This window comes from Primulina huaijiensis, chromosome 10 (assembly GCF_012295235.1).
Source record: "Primulina huaijiensis isolate GDHJ02 chromosome 10, ASM1229523v2, whole genome shotgun sequence".
NCBI classification, from domain to species: domain Eukaryota; kingdom Viridiplantae; phylum Streptophyta; class Magnoliopsida; order Lamiales; family Gesneriaceae; genus Primulina; species Primulina huaijiensis.
The window spans coordinates 16560730-16581679 of record NC_133315.1 but is presented as its reverse complement, the minus strand read 5'-3'; the positions used below and the strand labels follow the sequence as shown (position 1 = coordinate 16581679).

Below are 20950 nucleotides of genomic sequence, written 5' to 3'. Positions count from 1 at the left end.
ATATATTCAAAGCTTATCAGCATAGACGTATCTATGTTAAGCATAAGTGGGCTATAGCTCACTAAAAATTTCCAAATCCAACTTAGTATATTTTATGTATTTAAATTAAATTAAATTAAATATATAAATTAATTCATAATGAATTAAAAGGTTATTGAAAGAGATCGGACACAAACAATATAATGTTATTTTATTTTATGACAGTCAGAGAGGCTTGCACATCGTAAGTAATCCAGCCTTTCATTACATGATTAAACACATTGTAATACAATTTCACTTTTTACGAGAAGTAATAGAGGAATTGAGTATGGATATACAGAAGATCCATACAAAAGATAACATAGCTGATGTTCTGATCAAACTAGTAAACACTGATTAGTTTGAATGGTGTAGATTGTTAAGTGACCTAGCAGAAACATGAGAAAAAGATAATGACAAGATTGAAAAGATGTGTGAATATGTGTTTGATTCTGAATTAAATCTCCAAGTGAGAGAAAGTGAATGGTAGTCTTGACATAAGAGACGTTAAACATTATGCGGATTGTGAGGTTGTGTCCTACAATTGAGAGTGTGTTCTTGGAGTTTCGATCAGGCAATGGATAAGCCCTAAGTCAAAACAGGTTTGTACAAAGAGTTGTATAAAATGTGTCGTCCAAAAATATTACATATTCATGAACTTTCATATTTTTTAAATATCTCACCAAAATTTTTACTAAATGTTTATTCGATTTCTAAGAAGGATTATTTTGAGTGTCTTCCAATTGGTTTAAAAACTAAACTTGATTTAATTCATTAATGTTCAATATTTCAAAAAACGAGTCATTGTAGCTCAAAGATTATCTCCCAATCAATCATATCGCTACCTCACATTGTATATTCTAAAAACAGATTTCAAAATATTATGTAATTCGGGAAGAATGAAACTTAAAGATTGCTTCCTTTTTCCCGTTCTGTAATTTTATTATATAATCTTGTTTTACTGAGAGATAATTAAAGGGGGGGAAATGAAAAACAATCTTTAAGTCTCATTCTTCCCTAACTGTATAATCTTTTGAAATATGGTTTTAGAATATACAATGTGAGGTAGGATAATTTTTTGAAAAATAATATGCTATTGGAACATTTGCGTAGGTCGCCATATGCTTCATTTCGAGTATGATTTAGAGATTGAAATATTACTAGTTGTGCTTTCAAATGTCCAATTACTCTTGCAATGAATCATATGGTCTTGCATTTTGGAGTGCTTCTGGTTCTGGAGCTCGTTACTGGTCGTAAGCTTGTAAATGCAACTCAATCTTTTGGAGATGAAAGCTTGGTTGAATGGGCAAGGTCCACCACCCTCCTTGTTCATTGTCTTTTTGATAAAATGGTTTTAAATGAAACCTACTTTTCGGAATTTTATATTCTTTTAAATATCGTTTTATCCATTGTAAGTATATATGAAATCTTGGATCATATTGAACTTTGCTTGTCATTAAGACATCTTACTAGTCCTCCACTCGTTCGAGCACTCGAGACAGAATATTCCAATGACTTCGTAGATTTAAGGTTGCACAAAAACTTCCTACCAACTGAAATCTTCTTGGTTTTGATGATAGTGAGAACTTTAGATTTGATGGACGGAGCGATGGGATGATACCCAGACAAAATGGGATTCATGATTCCAGAAATCACTATGATCCAATCAGAATCTTTCATAGGATGGCATTTGATAGTCAAGATTATTGGTTTCAGGTGCGGTATCTTGATACGGGCTAATCACAAATCATTGAGCTAACAAAACAGATTTTCTAATGGATTTGAAACATAAAAATGAATTGATTAGATCAACATACAATAAATATAAATATGAAAATAAATAATAAAATTGGACACCGAAATTTATGTGGAAAACCCCTAAAAATTATTGGGTTAAAAATCATGGGCAAGATGAAAAGATTTTCACTATAATATATATTGTGTGTGACAACCTCTCACCATGCTTCCAAATAGAATACACACTCTTAATGCATAAAAACAAACATCTGACAAATATTATATAATTTATGCATTCGAAAGCTATAAAATGAGATAATATAGAATTGAGAATGGAATTATTCAAATGTTCGGATTTGTGCATGTATTTATAGCTAAGCTCCATGGTTGAACATTAAATTGCATAAGAAATTTCCGTCTGGTTTCACAAATTCATCTGCAACATGTCGACAGCACAGACAAATTCATCTGCAACTTGTCGACTGCACAATTTTGTCCTACTTCCGTCTGATTTCACACGCTACCACCTACCAATTATATGTCTAATTGGAAAATTGGAGAATTGATTGAGAATCAAACACATTTTCATACATCCTTTCAATCTTATCATTCTACGTTTTTTATGTTTCTGTTAGGCCACTTGAGGATCTACACCATTCAAACTTATCAGTGTTTACTTTTTTGGTCAGAACATCAGCTATGTTATCCTTTGTATGGATCTTCTGCATATTCATACTTCATTCATCTACTACTTCTCGTAAAAAGTGAAATTGTATTCCAGTGTGTTTAATACTGTAACGAAAGGCTGGATTCCTTGCGATGTGCAAGCCACTATGACTGTCATAAACAAAATAACATTATCTTGTTTGTGTCCGATATCTTTTAATAACCTTTTAATTCATTATGAATTAATTTATATATTTAATTTAATTTAAAATATACTAAGTTGAATTTGGAAATTTGTAGTGAGCAAGAGCTCAATTATGCTTCAACATAGATACGTCTATTCTGATAAGCTTTGGATATATCAATCACATCAATTTTTTTAAAGGATTTAGATCATTATTCTCTGAATTGATCATCATCACATTCATGCATTTTTTAAGGTGTATTGTCTTGTGAGAGATTCAAGAAAGTGGTAAGAAATAATCTTCATGAAACATCTATATTTATGAATGTCAATAGAAATGAGATTTGATGAATTCAGTCAGAGATTTGATGCTCTTATTTTGACAGCTCTATACTGGAGTTGAATGTCGTACACCACTATGAGCCAAACTACGTGATATAAAATTGTTTGGATCCTATATATATATTTTTAACAAATTATTGGGATACAAGTTATTTTTTTTAGTAACAATTCATTTATTTTTTTTTAAAAAAAATTGATCCCAGTTCAATTTTCATTAAATAAAAATTCTTTTTTGCTAAACCGGCCCACAAAGAAAGGGAACCCAAATTTTGGGAAATCTGATTAATGATTCATGTAAGACGGATCAATCTTACCAATGTTCACAATAAAAAATAATACTCTTAACATAAAAAGTAATACTTTTTCATTAATAACCCAAATAAAGATCCGTCTCACAAAATACGACCCGTGAGACCGTCTCACACAAATTTTTGCCAATGATTAATGGGTTTATTAAGTATTTAAATTTTGTAATATTTTATTAAAAACCCCCAAAGTTTTGAAATTTTTGGTTTGTAAAATTTTAATTTTAAGCATTCAAAAAGCAAATTGATCTATAAATAATAAACACCTAATGAACAAATTAAAGTAATAGGTACCACTTTTCATTTTTTTTAAAAAAATGACCAAAAGCAACTTTATTAATTTTTTATGACAAGAAAGATTCCATTAATCATAAAGCCAAACTCATATTTATAATATTTATATTATATAAAGAAGAAGTAAATATATATTTGGAAAAAAAATCACTTCAAGGGCATAAATGTATATTTATTTCAATTTTTGTTCTATCTACGATGACTGGTTAATGTTTTAGGTCCGATGATGGAAAGGTGGAACATATATTAAATCCAAAATTCTTAGACGATGACACTTCGAATTACTTTGTAAAAAACCTCCCTTTCTTTACAGTTGTGTCCATCTTCTATAAATCAAAAGATTTTGAATCTCGCTACCCAATGCGAGATCCCACAGTTGGTGTAAGCTTTCCGAAAGATAGGTTTCTTTCGCAAATCCCCGTAAGAACCCGTTCTTCCGAAGCGTACAAAATCATCTCCATCGGAATAATTAGAATCTGTCGGATCGGCGGGTATGGAAGCGACGGCGTCTCTGCCGCCTTATGTTTCTTCAAAAGAATTGGTAGAGCAAGACCCGGCATCGGATCCTCTGTTCAGGGTCTCTAGTGTTCCGAGTGGTTCACCGGACCAGCAGTGGAGGAGGAGAGGTGGGAGGAGAACGTCGTCGTTGCTTGCTCGCCAGAGGTCGTTTGGCCGTGAGGTCGGCCACGCTGCGTCGGAGACTTATTTGATTACCAGGCTCAGCTTCAAGCTCCTTCGCTATCTTGGGTATGCTATTCCCAAAATCACTGTTCTATTTCTGGACAATGATTCTGTGCAAGTTCTGAGCTTTTTGGGTTTTAGATGCAACGTAGTTCGAATGAGGAGTTCTTGTATATTCAGGAAAAAATAATAATAAAAGTTGGATTATTGCAAGGAACGATTTTTATTATGAATGTTCACTAATAATATCTGTTTTCAGGGTAGGCTACCGGTGGATCACGAGACTCCTTTCTCTTGCTCTTTATGCCATGTTTCTTTTGCCTGGATTTCTCCAAGGTGAGCATCAATTGTCGAACTTTTATTCGATTCTTCAAATTATTCTGTAAATTGGGCATGTAGAGAAATCTTTTTACCAAGGAATGCTAATGAATCAGAAATCTTGGAAAGCATTTTGATAATGCATAACTAGGTAGAGTACTAGCAAGTAATAAGCAAATGTTTGATGGAGAAAAACTGCGGGTAGACGAAATTGTCTGGAAAATACAGAATACAGATTCATTCTTATGGATGTTTGAGACAATGTGTGTGCTGCCTTAGTCTGCGTTATTGATCGGATTTTGGTGAGACTATAGTCTATTGTTTTTCGATACTCGTGTGTTATGATGCGTTATCTTCTTAGTTGTATTCTGATTTCCTGGGTATGCCGAGTGTACTGTAAACTTTTTACTTTTTTAATGAAATTAGTTTCATTAAAAAAAAAAAGTAATAAGCAAATGTTTCCATTTGTTTTTTTGAATTATTTACTAATCTCCTCGGTGGAAACTGCAATTGATACTTTTAGGATTCATATATTTTATTCTCTTTAGATGGAAATAGGGTGCCGTTTTCTGCAAGTACTTTGACTGTATCTGTTTTTGGCAGTCGGATATCTGCAAGTACTTTGACTGTATCTGATTTTTTAATCGATTTTGATATGGATGGATATTCTTTTGCTTTTTGTTAATTTGTTTCTTGGTGAAGGTTTTTGGTTGTCAAATTAGGTCTTCATTTGTAGAAAGAATCGCATCGAGGTTTAATTTCTTTTACTCCCTCTTCAAGGTTGAAGATTTATCTTGGCTACATCTATACAGTTTAATTATTTTCCTTTTTTCCTATGTATAGAAGAATGATGATTTGAGTTGCTTAGTTGGGTGTTTGTCAAACGAAACAAACGAATTTTATCTGGCCCAGATCATTTTGTGGTCTAGATGGGCAGCTGGTGAAGAAATATTATGTGCTTCATACGAGCATGAACATGAAAATCTGGGAATTTTGTTTTATTGGAATTCTTTTTCATGGGATCTGGTCAGTTCGCCATTCTAAATTTAGGAGTGTATGAACCTGGATTTTCCTCGTTTATCATAGTTGGTCTTGCATAAATGAGAGATCAAGTTTTCAGTGTGAATATTAGTTGGAATGTTTATTCTGAATATGGCATTAAGAGAATGTTTATGCATGCTGGTTCTTGATACTTATTTTTTGGAGCTAAGTTGATGTATATTACATTCCAGGATCCAGATCTACTTGTGGAGCCCATGACTACTAGTACCGCACCTGCAAAATCTTCAGCAGCCTCGCCACAATCAACACCATCGTCTTATGTGTGGAATTAATATGTCAGTGGAAGGAAATCCTGCATGAGGTTGGTCATAATGTTGCTAAGTCATTTATATATTCTCTCAATTAAATGGGAATATATACTTCTCTTCATCTTTCTGCAATGATTATAATTTCTGGATATTATAGATTTATAAATTTCATTATCAAAATTTTTTTTTTTAAAATAGTAAGAAAATGAATGAGGCGATTTTGGGAACTAGTTCTAAGATGATCTAGACTTTCGCGAATTCAAAAATGGTCTTGTGCAGCATATGTCGGCTTCTATCTTGCAGGTTACATTCTTTTAGCATATATATTGCCTTGGAGAACATGTTGTCTTGTTTAGTCTTGGGAGTTTTCTTGGATGATCAATTATGTTGATTATCCTGAAAGTTTGTAATTTGGTCGAATCCAAAGTTCAAGAAGGGGCTGGCTATCGATTTAGAGTCGGATTCCTGATTCTTCAGTTGGTTCTAATGATTGTATTCAATGTCAGTGCTACTATATTGTCCTCGCATATGTGAACTTGGGATTTGGACATGTTCACTAATGTTGGGCTCCATCAGATTATAACATGGCCGAAATGTTCTTGACCATTCTTCTTGGTGCGACAAACTCAATGGTCACAACTCAATTAATTTTGTATCATGTCGCTGCTCTTTGTTGTCTGCAAAAAGTAGCAGTCTTCGGTAGGAATGAATCCTCGTTCCTGGATGATATGCCAAGTAACAGAACTTATATCAGCTTTACGAAGAGGCAAGTCCTCTTTTCGAGAACCCAATGGAACCAAGTACGCAATGACATCGGTTACGACTAGCACGATGAAAGGTTTGCAAGCTTTTTTGAGATGAGAGTCATTCTAGAACGTATGAGAGATGCAATCCGGAATCTCCATGGAGAAGCAACCCGCAATGTCTCTTGAGATGAGCAAGTTTAGATTGGTTGAACAAAGGTTGTGTATAAAGCTCCATATGAGATATGGATTGGGAGGCCACCCAAATATTCTTTTATTCTTTTTTAAGAATATGAGGGTTCCCTGCTAGTGTGAAGCAGACAGTGAGAGATAAATTGGGTTGTAGAGCCAAATTTTGCTACTTTGTAGGATATTTATTGAATTGTGTTGGATATTATTTCTATGATCCCGATGAAACAAATGTGTTTGTTTTAGGGAATGTCACATTCTTAAAGAATGAGTTTCTATTGGATAGAAAACGCGGGATGATAGAACTCGAAGATATTCGGGATCCACCCACTTCTGAAATAGTAGAACTAACACCCCAACAAGCAGTTGAAGAAACACAAACTCCTAGGAAATCCGAAATGGTCCCAAAACCACCTAAAAGTATGAGCCTGCTTCTTGAAGAAGGCCAAGAAGAGCTCATTCTTCAATGTGATTCAAGACATGTCAAATAAGCATTGTTTGATGTTGATTCATCTAAATGGCTTGAAGCCATGTAGTCAGAGATGAACTCTATGTATTCAAACTAAGTATGATCTTTAGTAGATATACCCGGGAGAATTGTTTCCATAAGAGGAAAATGAATTCACAAAAAGAAACTTGGAGTGGATGGGAAGGTAATGAGCCTGAAACGTCTGCCTTTCTTTTTCTTAAAACGTACTAGAAATTTTTTTTTCTCAAACCTCACTAAGTCGGCCGAGTTGCATAAACACATGCATAAAATATTTTGGAACTATTTTAAAAATAAAACAACCAACTATATATTTGAGAAATACAGCCCATACTATAATCTCTCGAAACCTCTCAAAAATAAATATAAGTCATAAAATATCTTTAACATAATTTAAAATCATGAATCATAAACTAGTGCGGAAAACTAGCGTCGGTCCTCGGGTTATGTGTACCTTTAGTTCAGCAAAGTCAACCATCAAGACCTCCAAAAACATTATTATCATAATCACCTGCATCAATCACACCTAGTGAGTCTAAAGACTCAACACGTCATATTCTTGATAACAAGTAATACGTATAAAACCACAGGCAATAGTGAAAAATACTTGTACTTAAAATATCGTTTTCATGAAGATGCATAAACTTCAAACATGAACATTTTCGTAAACCTTTTTATGATGCATGAACTTTAAATAAAAACATTTTCATAATGATGCATCAACTTTAAACATAAATATTTTCATGACATGCATAACATAAACCTTAACTTTTTCCTTTTCCTCAAAACATAACATAAATCCTTTTATCATGATCATAAACATTTTTCCTTTTCCTTTTCCTTTTATTTTGTTGAATTCAGATCGTTAATTGTGACTTTCCTCAACATGACATGAACATGAAAAATCGATGGATCCATCTACATTTAACCACAGTACTGGGCGGCGGGGGACACCAGCAACACTCTCACCGGTCAACTGGGCCCTGTCCTATCCTCATCGAATAGAAATACGATCGTCGGGCTCCCTCTGAGGCCTTTTCCCATAAGTGGGTTCCCTCGGGGGCCTTTTCCCCTCACGATCTTCTCATTCTTACCGTTACCACATAACCGTTACCACATATTCGTAACGATGGAAATACGATCGTCGAGCTCCCACTGGGACCGTCACCCTCACGATACCTCCAACATTATCGAATTAGTGACAATTACTTCACTTCCTTCAACGTTTACATTCTCATCACTTTATAAAATCATGCATAACATAATATTTTATTTTTGAAACCAAGCATGCAACATGTCTTTTAAATGTCTTCCTTAAATCATAAAAATCCCATGGACATTTAAAAATCATAATTTAATCATGAACATTTCATAAACATTTAAAAATAATCATTTTAACCTCAAAACATTTAAAATAACATTTTGTCATATTAAATCATAAACATATAAAATTCCCTAAAAATTTAAAATAATCTTTATAAAATATAAAATTCCATAAACATCCATAACCATTAAAAATAGTCATATTAGCACATAAAACAACATTTAGGACACTACCATGACGTTTACTAATTTCTAGGTGTAAAATGACTGTTTTACCCCTGGACGTAGAATTTCACGTTTTTTACTTTTTCTTAATTTCATTGAGTCTAACACATTCCAAATAATTATTTAAGCTTACATAAATTTTCTCATATTTTTATTTAGCTTAAATCGATGACTTTTAGATTAATCTTTAAATCTGACGTGTTAATGTGTTTTAATCCCGAATTAAACCAAACCTTAATATAAAATTCTCAAATTAAAAAATTAGACTTTTAATAATTATTTAAGTTTAAACCTAATTTTTCATAATTTTATAAAGCCTAAAACTAGGCGTTTCAATTAACTCGTTAATTGACGTTTCGTGCGGCGATTAAATCCCGAATAAATCCAAAACTCATTATTTTGATCTCAAATTTTAAACATAACATTTTTATTATTTATTCTACACTTCCAAGTCATGAGCCACACCCGAGGAACCATGGATTCAATTTTTCTCCTTTAATTTTCGAAATTGACACAATAGTGAACCCACCGAGCCATCTCTCAATTTACTCGAGTCATGCCCGAGCCGCCTCGAGCCAAACTCTAGCCAACCCATCTAGGCACCCTCCTGACCAAGCCCTAGCGCCTGAACCTAGCCCTGGCTCGCTTAAACTCACCTGGAACGTGACCCTGTACTCTGTGTGTGCGTGCGTAAGTTCCTTGGTGCATTAGAACTCCTATCTAGCCTAGGCCCCCTTCCAGCCGAGCCACCACTGAGCCCACATGACCCTCACCATCCCTGGACCACGACCAGACCCTACCCAAACCAGCCCAAGCCCTAGACCCCGCGCACGAGCCGCCTAAAGAAGAACAGCACCCTGCGCGCTACCCCTTTTCTCTCACGGTTCCATCTTTCCCTCGAGCCAGCAGCGTCCCATGACTCTCCAGCCCCTGGCCCGACCCCTTCCCATCCTCTTAGGACTCTGATGAACCACCTAGACCATCCCCAACCCGAGCCGCAGCCCCCTAAACAGCAGCTGATCGCAAGTTGCTTGGGGAGAGTCCCAACTTTCGTGGACTCTTCCCCAGCCTGAACCACGAGTCCTAGCCATGATAGGACTCTTCCTAGGACCTAGCCACGACCCTTAGGACCCAACCCCCAGACCTGGTCGAGCTCCAAGCCCCCATGCACCCTAGCCAAGTTCCTTGAATTTTTGTACAAGCCATGCAACTCACGGCTTCATCTTTCTGAAATTTCCTACGGCTCCAGCTCAATTTAATTTCGTTGCAGCATGTTGGGGTTGATTTAGGACTCTAAAACATGTGAAAACATCCCTCAAACCTATCATAATCATGGCAGCTCCTTAACAACATAATATTCATGTTTTTGGTTCATAAACCACACTTTAAAAATCACATATGCTAGAAAAACGAAAATATAACAAAGTGTCCCTTGTTTTTCATGCAAAACAATTTTAAATAATTACTATGGTGTGAAAGATGAGAAAAAAAAGAAATATGGCGTGCCTTTGCGTATTTTACGCACGAAAATTCGATGGCGATGCGAAGAACGACGATGCGGAGACTATGCTGAAATTTCCTTCAAAAAGCTGAAGCTATTCTCCTTGGAGAATTACGTGTGTGCTGTGATTTTGCTTAGAAAGAAAGAGTTTGAAGGATTTGGAGTAGGGGAGGCGTGAGTTTGTGATTGTGTAGGGTAGGATTTTGAGTTTTAAATAATAAATAAAACACTAACCAAGGTTTAGGCCCATTAGGAAAATTAATTAGGCCCAATAGCCCATTATTACTTAATTAGAATATTTAAAAGATTTAAAAATAATTTTGCTTAATTAAGTTTGTGAATTTATTAGTCGGGTTGCTAAAACGTTCGTATTTTTGTTGAAAATCCGACACCGATAAAAATTACGTCCCGATGTATAAATTCACCTCAAAACCCTTTATTTTTCAAAAATAAGAAAAAGCGTCACCCTTAATTTAAATAATCAAAAATAATTATTTAATAAAAATATTTTCTATTTTTCATCCCTCGGTCTCCGTTCCTCGATCGCAACTCGAATAAATTTTAAAAATATATTTTAATGCAATCATGGAGAAAAATATATTTTAAACATGCAAATATGCACAACATAATTAATTCATGCAATTAAAACAATTAATTAAAATAAAAGAGAATTTAATAACTCAAATGCATGTGGTTCGCGTGGACCTTTAAATTTTCGGGGCGTTACAGAGCCCAACAAGATTTTGCTTCAGACTACTTACAGAATTAAACATATTACCTACCCAAATAAATGATATTATTTTCTCAAAAGCCAAATAAATTTTTTACCAAAAATTCCAAATGATCCAAGAAATTCTTTTCTTAAAACCCGAAGGCATAATTATTCCTTTAAAAAGAATAAATGAATATGCCAAATATAAAATTAAATGTCAAAAAAAAAACTTTAGATATAGACTATTATTCTTGAAAACTTCAATTCTATATTCTTTCTAATCAAATATAATTTTCAGCTTTAAGATATTTTTTTTCATTCAGATAAATAATAAAGAAGAAAGAATAAGTATAAATTCCTTATTAGATTTAGGGTTAGATCATAAATCATTATTATAGATGAAGATGACATAAACAGTGTCAACATTGTTGCCCTCAAAAGTGCAATCCAATATTTATTTGATACCGGCAATAATGAAATTAAACTAGAAATAAAATCAACATGCCCAGAATTGATTAGAACAGCAGTTCACAGAATTTGAGTCAAACCCTTTAAAACGGAGAAAACCAAAAGTGGAACTTGAAGTCCACCACCCAACCATTTGCAGAAATACAATCCAAAAACAAATAAAACACCAGAGATCAGAGCCATTTGTCTTCAAACATAAATTCATTGAAAAAAGAAATGAAGATTACAAATTATATTTTATGAACCAGATTTACAAAATCTACATAATGAGCTTATCTACATGCGTTGATCATTTTCCAAAATTCTACACAGATGCTTCCAAAGTTTTTTATTTTTATAATAGAATGTACGATAAATTCTTGGAAGACTTAGAAGATAAGAAGACAGAAGAAATATTCCACTCATAAGAGGAAAATATTAACCTTGAAGATTTACTTGATTAAGAAGGAATGCACAATTTAGACACATAATTATTATTGAATTGTAAATTGTAAAATGTATATATTTGTGTATAAAAAAATTTGACGTCAAAATGATGCAATCGTGACGACGACAAATACTATTCAAGATTCCGAAAATACTCTCGAAGATATCTATAAAAGGAAGACAAAACTTCCAAGAGAATGCAAGTTCTAATTCAAGTTTTTATTCTTTCACTTCCTCTCTTTTTCTTTTTTTTTTTTTCTCTTTCTCTTTCTTACTTTTCCTACTTTCTCCACTAACACTCATAGTGTTTAACCTTCAAGCCTTATGTTTTTGAAGAATTTGTAAATCTTTTGAAGATTCATATTGAATTTCTTATTTTGATTCGAATGTGTGTTTTATTTGTGTTAAAGATCTTTAAATACATGTACTTAAATTCCTGTATTTAAATTCCTACTTTTAAATTCTGCATTTATATATTATACATAATATATGGCTGGTTTAACTGTCTACTTTATTTATTTATTTATGCCTCATTTTCCTTTTATTATTCGATTACTATTATTATTTTTTATGAATATATCTTTTGGTGTCCAATTATCCCTCTTGGTATCAATGGGTAGTCTTTGTGTAGATGTGTGTGTGGAAAGATTACTTTAAGCAAAAACATATATTCATTGATTAATTAGAAACACAAATTTACTCTTTTATTTATACCTTCTTTTAGTAAATGTATTTTGTGTTGTCATGTATTTATAGAGAAATATGAACGGAAAAGAAGTGAAGTAACATCGATCATAAACAAACTATAGCAAAGAGACCTATCCGGTAATGAGTAATGACAACTTAACAAAAGATCAAGGCAACAAATACCGAAAATCCAAAATTCTATGGAAAATGTTCTATGCGAATTGGGAAGATGCGTTAATAGCTTTTTTCATTTTTGTTCAACCAATCTATGCTCATCTCCATAGACATTACAGGTTGTTTCTCCATGGAGATTCTAGATTGCATTTCTCATACGTTCTAGAGTGACTCTCATCTCAGTAAAGCTTGCAAACTTTTTATCGTGCTTGTCGTAACCGATGTCATCGTGTACTTGGTTCCACTGGGTCCTCGAAAGGAGGACTTAACTATTCATAAAGTTGATAAAAGTTCTGTTGCTTGGCATATCATCTAGGAATGTGGATTCTTTCATACTGAAGACTGTTACTTTTCGCACACAACAAAGAGCAGCGACATGATACAAAATTAATTGAGTTGTGATCATTGAGTTTGTCGCACCAAAAAGAATGGTCAAGACCATTTCGGCCATACCATAATCATTATCCTCCATCAACATAATTTCCATTAGGTTGATGGAGGCCAATATTTGTGAACATGTCTAAATCCCAAGTTCACATATGCGAGGACAATATAGTAGCACTGACATTGAACACAATCATTAGAACCAACTGAAGAATCAGGAATCCAACTCTGAATCGATAGCTAGCCCCTTCTTGAACTTTGGATTCGACCAAATAACAAACTTTCAGGATAACCAACATAATTGGTTATACAAGAAAACTCCCAAGACTGAACAAGACAACATGTTCTCGGAGGCTTTATATATGCTAAAAGAATGTAACCTGCAAAATAGAAGGCGACAGATGCTGCACAAGACCATTTTGAATTCGCGAAAGTCTGGACCATCTTAGAACTAGTTCCCAAAATCGTCTCATTCCTTTTCTTGCTATTCTAAAAAGAAAATTTTGATTATGAAATTTATAAATCTATTATACGCATAAATTAGAAGCATTGCAGAAAGATGAAACAAGTATATATTCTCATTTAATTGATAGAATAGATAAATGGCTTAGCAACATTTATGACCAACCTCCTGCAAGATTTCCTTCAACTTAACACAATTTGATCAAATTCCATATTAGTGTGGTAATATGACGTATATTTTTATAAAGATGTATACAATTATTGAGTTATCTTATGGAATTTGATCGAATGACAAAAGATAATTTAATTCTTATGGGTAAAATTAATCTGTCAGTGGAAAGAAATCCTAAAGGAGGTTGGTTAAAATGTTGTTAAACAATTTATCTATTCTCTCAATTAAATGAGAATATATACTTGTCTTCATCTTTTTGCAATGCTTCTAATTTTATGTCTATTATAGATTTATAAATTTCATAATCAATATATTTTTTTTAGAATAACAAGAAAAAAAATGAGACGATTTTAGGAACTAGTTCTAAGATGGTCCAGATTTTGAGTAACGTTAAATAGAGTTACCGAGCATTATTATATTTTATTTTAAAAATGTTAAACTTTTTAAAGAGAACTATTTTTTTATTTAAAAAATGTATTGAATAATATTATATTAAATATAAATATTAATTTTGTATTATTAATAATTTAATAGTAAATAAATAATATTGCTCAAATGTATAAAATATTTTATTGATAAAGTTTTTGGCTTATTTCGATATTAGTTAAAATAAAATAATTTAAGGACAGGGAAATTAATTAATAGTAGTAAAATTTCGTAGGACAAATATAATAATCAGTTGATATATATGTAAAAGTAATTGGTTCAACCGAAAGAAGTGGAGCAGATTACTGTTGGTCTGCATGATTGATTACTCACTCAAACTCAACGTAACAAATTTCTGTTATCTTTTCGTCATTATGTATATCTAATCAAAATTCATTACTCAAAAAGCTNTATATCAAATATCGATAAATCTTGTTTCCTTTAGACACATACCATCGATATATTCTTTGTTATCTTTTTAGCAGCTGAATGTTATCAAACTGATGGTGCGAATCTCTTTACTGTCCTAGCTCGCTTCTCACTTTGAAATAACATCCAACTGCTAAAAGGGTAACAATGAATATGATCGATGGTCAATGTAAAAAAGAAACACGATTTATCAAAATTATATATATGCATGTAAAAATTACTCACTGGTCTATAGTTCCTTCTTCATTTTTGTTTATTGAGTAATGAATCCTTGATTATATATATAATGGTGAAGAGAGAATAAAAATTTGTTACGCTGAGCCTGAGTGAATGATTAGTCATGCATGTCAGCAGTATTTTGCTCCACTTCTTCCTGTTGAGCCAATTATTTTTGCACATGTGTCAACTTATTATTATATTTGTCCTTCAAAATTTTACTACATCAATTAGTTTTTATGTCTTTATATTATTTTATTTTAACTAATGTCAAAATAAGCCAAAAACTTTATTAGTAAAATATTTTATATATTTGAACAATATTATATATTTACTATTAAATTATTTAATAATACATAATTAATATTTATATTTAATATTATTCAATATATTCTTTTTTAATAAAAAATTATTTTTTAAAAGTTTAAAATTTTAAAATAAAAATGATCGGTAACTCTAATGGTGCCAAGCTCTTTACTTGTCTTAGCTCGCTCCTCACTTTGAAATAACATTCAACTGCTAAAAGTGTAACAAAAAATATGATCGATTGTCGGTGTCAAAAGGAAACAAGATTTATCAATATATGTGTGTGTGTGTGTGTTGGATCTCGGTTTTCTACGCGCCCAAACGCAGCGGAAGTTTTAAAATTTTTATTATATTTTGACAATCAAAATATATTTGATTTGGACGCTCGTATGGTTTTACGATTATACATTCATAGGGTGTTAAAATTTTATACCTTTGGTGAATAATTTCACTTGGCACCAACTACTCCGGTATTAGCGGACGTAGCTCTTGTTGTAAATCCCTACGAACGTTCTTCAATCTCCGAATCAGGTCCACGAATGGAATATTTGTTCCTCTTCTAATTTGCACTAGAAAGTATAGAAGATCTTTTCGTAGAGATAGAACACAATTTGGTTCAAATTAAAACCTTTTGAGATCACAAAATTGGAGGAGCCGAAACTATTGGAAGAGCCGAAACTTTTTCTTGCAAAATTCCAAGAAGGTTTCGTATGAATCTTGTGCAATTAAGAAAAAAAAAATCCTTAATTATTTCTTTTATCATCATTTACTTAATTAATCTAATTAATTAAGTAAACTAAATATTTGGAGGAATCATGGTTGTGACTTTCGAAAATCACCCACAATGAAAATTAGTATGTTGTGGAGGCTAGGGTTTTTTTTTGTCACCTACTTAAAACCAAGCCTCCATGACCTAATTATCATAATATTATATTTGGGCATTTTAATTAACATTAATGGGCTTGATTAATTAATTAGATTAGTCCAACTAATTTAATCAATTAATCAAGGTCCATTAACAACTTTAATTATTTAATATGTTGGACTTGTACTCTTACAAGCCCATTAAACATATTACCCACCATATTTAATTTATTAATTAATAAGCTCAACCTTTGAGTTTAATAAATTAAATCATTTATAAATTCAACATTTGAATTTATTATTCAAATTATAAATTCAACTCCTTGAATTTATATCACCTCCAAAATTTAATATCTAACAAACCCAACATTTTGAGTTTAATAAATTAAATTCTCAAATTTTATAAATTCAACTCTTTGAATTTATTCTCTCAAAATTTAATTATCATAAATTCAACTCCTTGAATTTACTATAATATATAAATTCAACTACTTGAATTTATTCTCTCAACGGGAACAAATGATCCAGTACTTGTGTGACCCTCAATGGTTCAGGGATACAGCTAGCCGTGGGTTCACAACTCCTTGTGATTCAGAATAACATTTATTCTTATTCGGGCTTACCCTAGTTAGCCCCATTCTTTTCATCAACACCTTGATCAAGAATGTCAGAACTCATTTCTGATTGCACCCATCGGATCATGGTAAGAGCGTCTAGTAGCATCGCCCCATGATCCCCTAGGTATCACTGATAGTGCCTGCAAGAACCAGTCGATTATGATTAGCGTACAGTACGGTCCCTTCATCTCATATATCCCGATCGAATCTGCAACCATTGGTTCATCGAGGGTTGCATATTAATTCGATAACTATGTGATAACTTTAATAGTGGCATCGCGTGTACTATTGGAGAACTCTTTCTCTAACGTACATCTCATACTCTGGCCAGAGATTCCATGCACTATAATTTCATCAGATCACATAGGATATCCACACCCGCAGGTGAGCGGTGAATCCCCGACTACAATGCACTGGCTCCTATATGTTTCGCAACTGTACCCAACCTCGCCACCTGATGACTCTCCTGGAGCCAGTAAACGAGTCAAAGCACAGCCCTAGCATATAGAGCCTCAGTGTTGTCCCGGGTTGTAAGGACTAACGGTGCACAATCATAACCACGGACTTATCCTCTCGATGAATGATAACCACTTGGAAAGTCCGAGGGAGGGTTGTTCAGTATAATCATCATATGACTACCCATCTGTATGTTTGGACATCTCTATGCCCTTACCAAGAAACGCAGTACACAACATCACAGATGCTAGTCTCGAGCTCGAGCGACCTTTATCCCTGTTTTAGGCGGCTGAATCGACTAGGAACGAATTTAGAATATGCAGTGTTTACAAATGAGTTTCAACATCGAATTACGATTCATTTGTATTAAAGCATAATCAAGGACTTTATCTATGCTGCTTGCATGGGTATACAGATAAAGTACAACAAAACCATTAAAAAGTAAATTATATTAAAATAAAGATTGTTTATTACAACTGAGTCAATAAATTCCCTAGCCAACAGTTGGCTTACAGGGCATCTACTCTAACAATCTCCCACTTGCCCTAGAGCCAACTACCCATAAACTTTAATCCCATTGATTCGCGATGCTTTTCAAACAATGGTCCTGGCAAGGGCTTTGTAAGTGGATCAACAACATTATCTGCAGAGGCGACTCTTTCAACTGATATATCTCCTCTTCCCACAATCTCCCGGATGATGTGGAACTTCCTCAGTATATGTTTGGATCTTTGATGGGACCTTGGTTCCTTTGCTTGCGCAAAGGCACCAGTGTTGTCGCAGTACACCGGGACTGGATCAACTCCATTAGGAATGACGTCCAACTCTTGGACAAAATATCTCATCCAAACTGCCTCTTTGGCTGCAGCTGATGCAGCAACGTATTCAGCTTCAGTGGTGGAATCCGCAACGTGTCTTGCTTGGAACTCTTCCAAGAGACAGCCGCACCATTAAGCATGAATACAAAACCAGAGGTCGATTTCGAATCATCTACGTCACATTGGAAGCTAGAATCAGTGTAGCCTTCCAATTTCAATTCTCCACCCCCATAGACCATGAATAAGTTCTTAGTTCTTCTCAAGTACTTAAGAATATCTTTCACGGCCTTCCAATGCATTGGACCAGGGTTCGCCTTATATCTGCTTGTAACACTCAGAGCGTAAGCAACATCATGACATGTCGATATCATACCATACATGATACTACCAATAGCTGACACATATGGAATATGTGTCATTATCTCTATCTCTTCATCAGTTTTGGGACACATGGCTTTAGATAGAGTAACACCATGACACATTGGTAAGTATTCTCTCTTGGACTCTTCCATAGAGAATATCTTCAGAATGGTATCGAAATAAGTGACTTGGGTGAGTCCCAGCATCCTCTTCGATCTATCTCTATAGATCTATATTCCCAATACATAAGATGCTTCACCCATGTCCTTCATGGAGAATTTACTTGCTAACCATACTTTAGTTGATTGCAGTAATCCTACATCATTCCCAATGAGTAGTATGTCATCAACATAAAGTATTAGGAATGTCACTGCACTCCCACTAACTTTCTTGTACACGCATGGTTCCTCACGATTCTTAGCAAAACCAAACTCTTTGATAGTGCTCTCAAATCTGAGGTTCCATCTCCTTGACGCCTGCTTGAGACCGTATATTGATCTCTGAAGTTTGCATACCTTATGCTTACTTCCTACTGATATGTATCCCTCAGGTTGAGACATATAAATCTCTTCTTTCATGTCTCCATTGAGGAATGCAGTCTTTACATCCATTTGCCATATCTCATAGTCATACCATGCTTTTATGGCTAGTAGTATTCTAATGGACTTAAACATAACAACTGGTGAAAAAGTTTCCTTTTAGTCAACTCCTTGCCTTTGAGTATAACGTTTTTGCAATCAGTCTTGCTTTGAAGGTCACTACCTTTCCATCCGCCCCAAGCTTTCTCTTGTAGATCCATTTGCATCCTATGGGAACAATTCCCTCAGGTGGATCCACTAATGTCCAGACTTGGTTTGAATACATAGAGTCCATTTCTGACTGCATGGCTTCAAGCCATTTGGTTGAATCGGTATCAGATATTGCTTCTTTGAAATTCATTGGATCACATCCAACACAAGGCTCATCATGGCCTTGTTCATGAAGAAGTGTATATCTGGCAGGAGGTCTAATAACCCTATCAGACCTTCTAGGAGCTTGTACTTCAACTACTGGTTCTAGGGGATTTGGTTCAACTTCTAAAGTTGAGGGAGTATCTTGAATTTCTTCAAGTTCTATCATCTTGTCTTTTTTATCTAATAGAAACTCCCTTTCCAAAAAGGTGGCATTTCTTGAAACAAACACTTTTGCTTCACTAGGACGATAAAAATAATATCCAACAAAATTCTTTGGATATCCTACAAAGTAGCACAAAGTGGATCTACTATCCAATTTGTCTCCCACTGTCTGCTTCACATAAGCAGGACATTCCCATATTCACATGTAAGAATACTTGGGAGGTTCCCCATCCATGACTCATATGGTGTTTTATCCACTGCTTTAATATGGACATTATTCAACAACACTGCCGCAGTTTCAAGCGCAAAGCCCCAAAACGATGTATGCAATTCAATGAATCCCATCATGGATCGAACCATGTCCAACAAGGTTCGATTTCGACGTTCAGAAACTCCATTCAATTGTGGTGTTGCTGGTGGAGTCCACTGTGAGAGAATCTCATTCTCTTTTAGATAACCCAAAAATTCAGCACTCAAGTATTCTTCACATCGATCAGATCGAAGTGCCTTAATACTTCTTTCTAGCTGATTTTCTACTTCAGATCTGAATTCTTTGAAATTTTCAAACACTTCAGATTTGTGTTTCATCAAATAAACATACACATACCTCGGATGGTCATCAGTAAAGGTAATGAAGTAGGATTGCCCATATTTTGTGCTAACTCTTTGCGGGCCACAAACGTCTGTATGGATCAAATCCAGTAGACCATGCGCACGTTCCTCGTTTCCATCGAATGGAGTCGTGGTCATTTTTCCTTTTAGACAGGACTTACAAGTAAGTAGAGAATTTATGTCTGACAAGTCAAACATGTCTTCTCCCACTAGCTTGTGCATCCTTCTTTGGGGAATATGACCTAGTCTAGCGTGCCATATTTGTGCGGGATTTGGATCTTCTAATTTTCTTTTGTTTGTTGTTGAAATCTTGTTTAATTTGGACATTCATTTATCATTTCCAAAACATTTTTTGGCCCAGATAATTTCTTATGTCCATTCTTCTTGCAGTGAAACAAATATGTTCTCACTTATCGGCCTTTGTGGGCCCTTTAAGTATCCTTCGGAGTTTGCTTCTTATTGGGTCTGTTTTTCTTTGTGAGGGGCAGAACATTTCTTTCCCTTACCTTGTGGGCTATTTTTCTTTCCTGACAAGAAACCCAATTAGGAAACATCATTTTCCTATTTTATGGTAGCTTCATAAGTGATAATCATACTGACTAGCTCTTCAAGGCTATCATCAATCTTAATCAAATTGAAGTTCACCATAAACCCGTCAAATGAGGAAGAGAATGACAACAAATTGATGTCATCAAGTAACTCGTTGGGAATCACATATTCCAGGCCCACCACTTTCTCAATAAGCCCAATCATATGTACACCACGCTCATGGATCAAAGCCCCATCTTGCATACATGTAGTCATGAGCTCCTTGAAAGTGATGTGCATCATCGTATGAGTTTCATAAACCATGCAACTTTTACACGTGTATTCAAATGTCATCATCATTCAATCTTTCCTCAAACTGTCCCTACAGTTCATTT

General features: G+C 34.2%; 1 protein-coding gene across 4 annotated transcripts; it reads left to right on the top strand.

The window, feature by feature from the left end:
• The first annotated feature begins 3773 nt into the window (after nt 1-3773).
• LOC140986378 (probable isoprenylcysteine alpha-carbonyl methylesterase ICMEL2) lies at nt 3774-13309 on the top strand. 4 transcript variants are annotated; one of them, XR_012176933.1, is made up of 4 exons: nt 3774-4293; nt 4492-4563; nt 5389-5571; nt 5778-13309. XR_012176933.1 is itself a non-coding variant. In XM_073454594.1 (3 exons), exons 1-3 carry the CDS (start codon nt 4040-4042, stop codon nt 5803-5805), a joined length of 354 nt encoding a protein of 117 aa, XP_073310695.1. In that variant the 5' UTR covers nt 3774-4039; the 3' UTR covers nt 5806-13309. The 4 variants fall into 4 exon arrangements, 2 of the variants coding, with proteins under 2 accessions (XP_073310695.1, XP_073310694.1); XR_012176934.1 differs by having other exon boundaries at nt 3775-4293; nt 4487-4563; XM_073454594.1 differs by lacking the exon at nt 5389-5571.
• The last annotated feature ends 7641 nt before the right edge of the window (nt 13310-20950 follow it).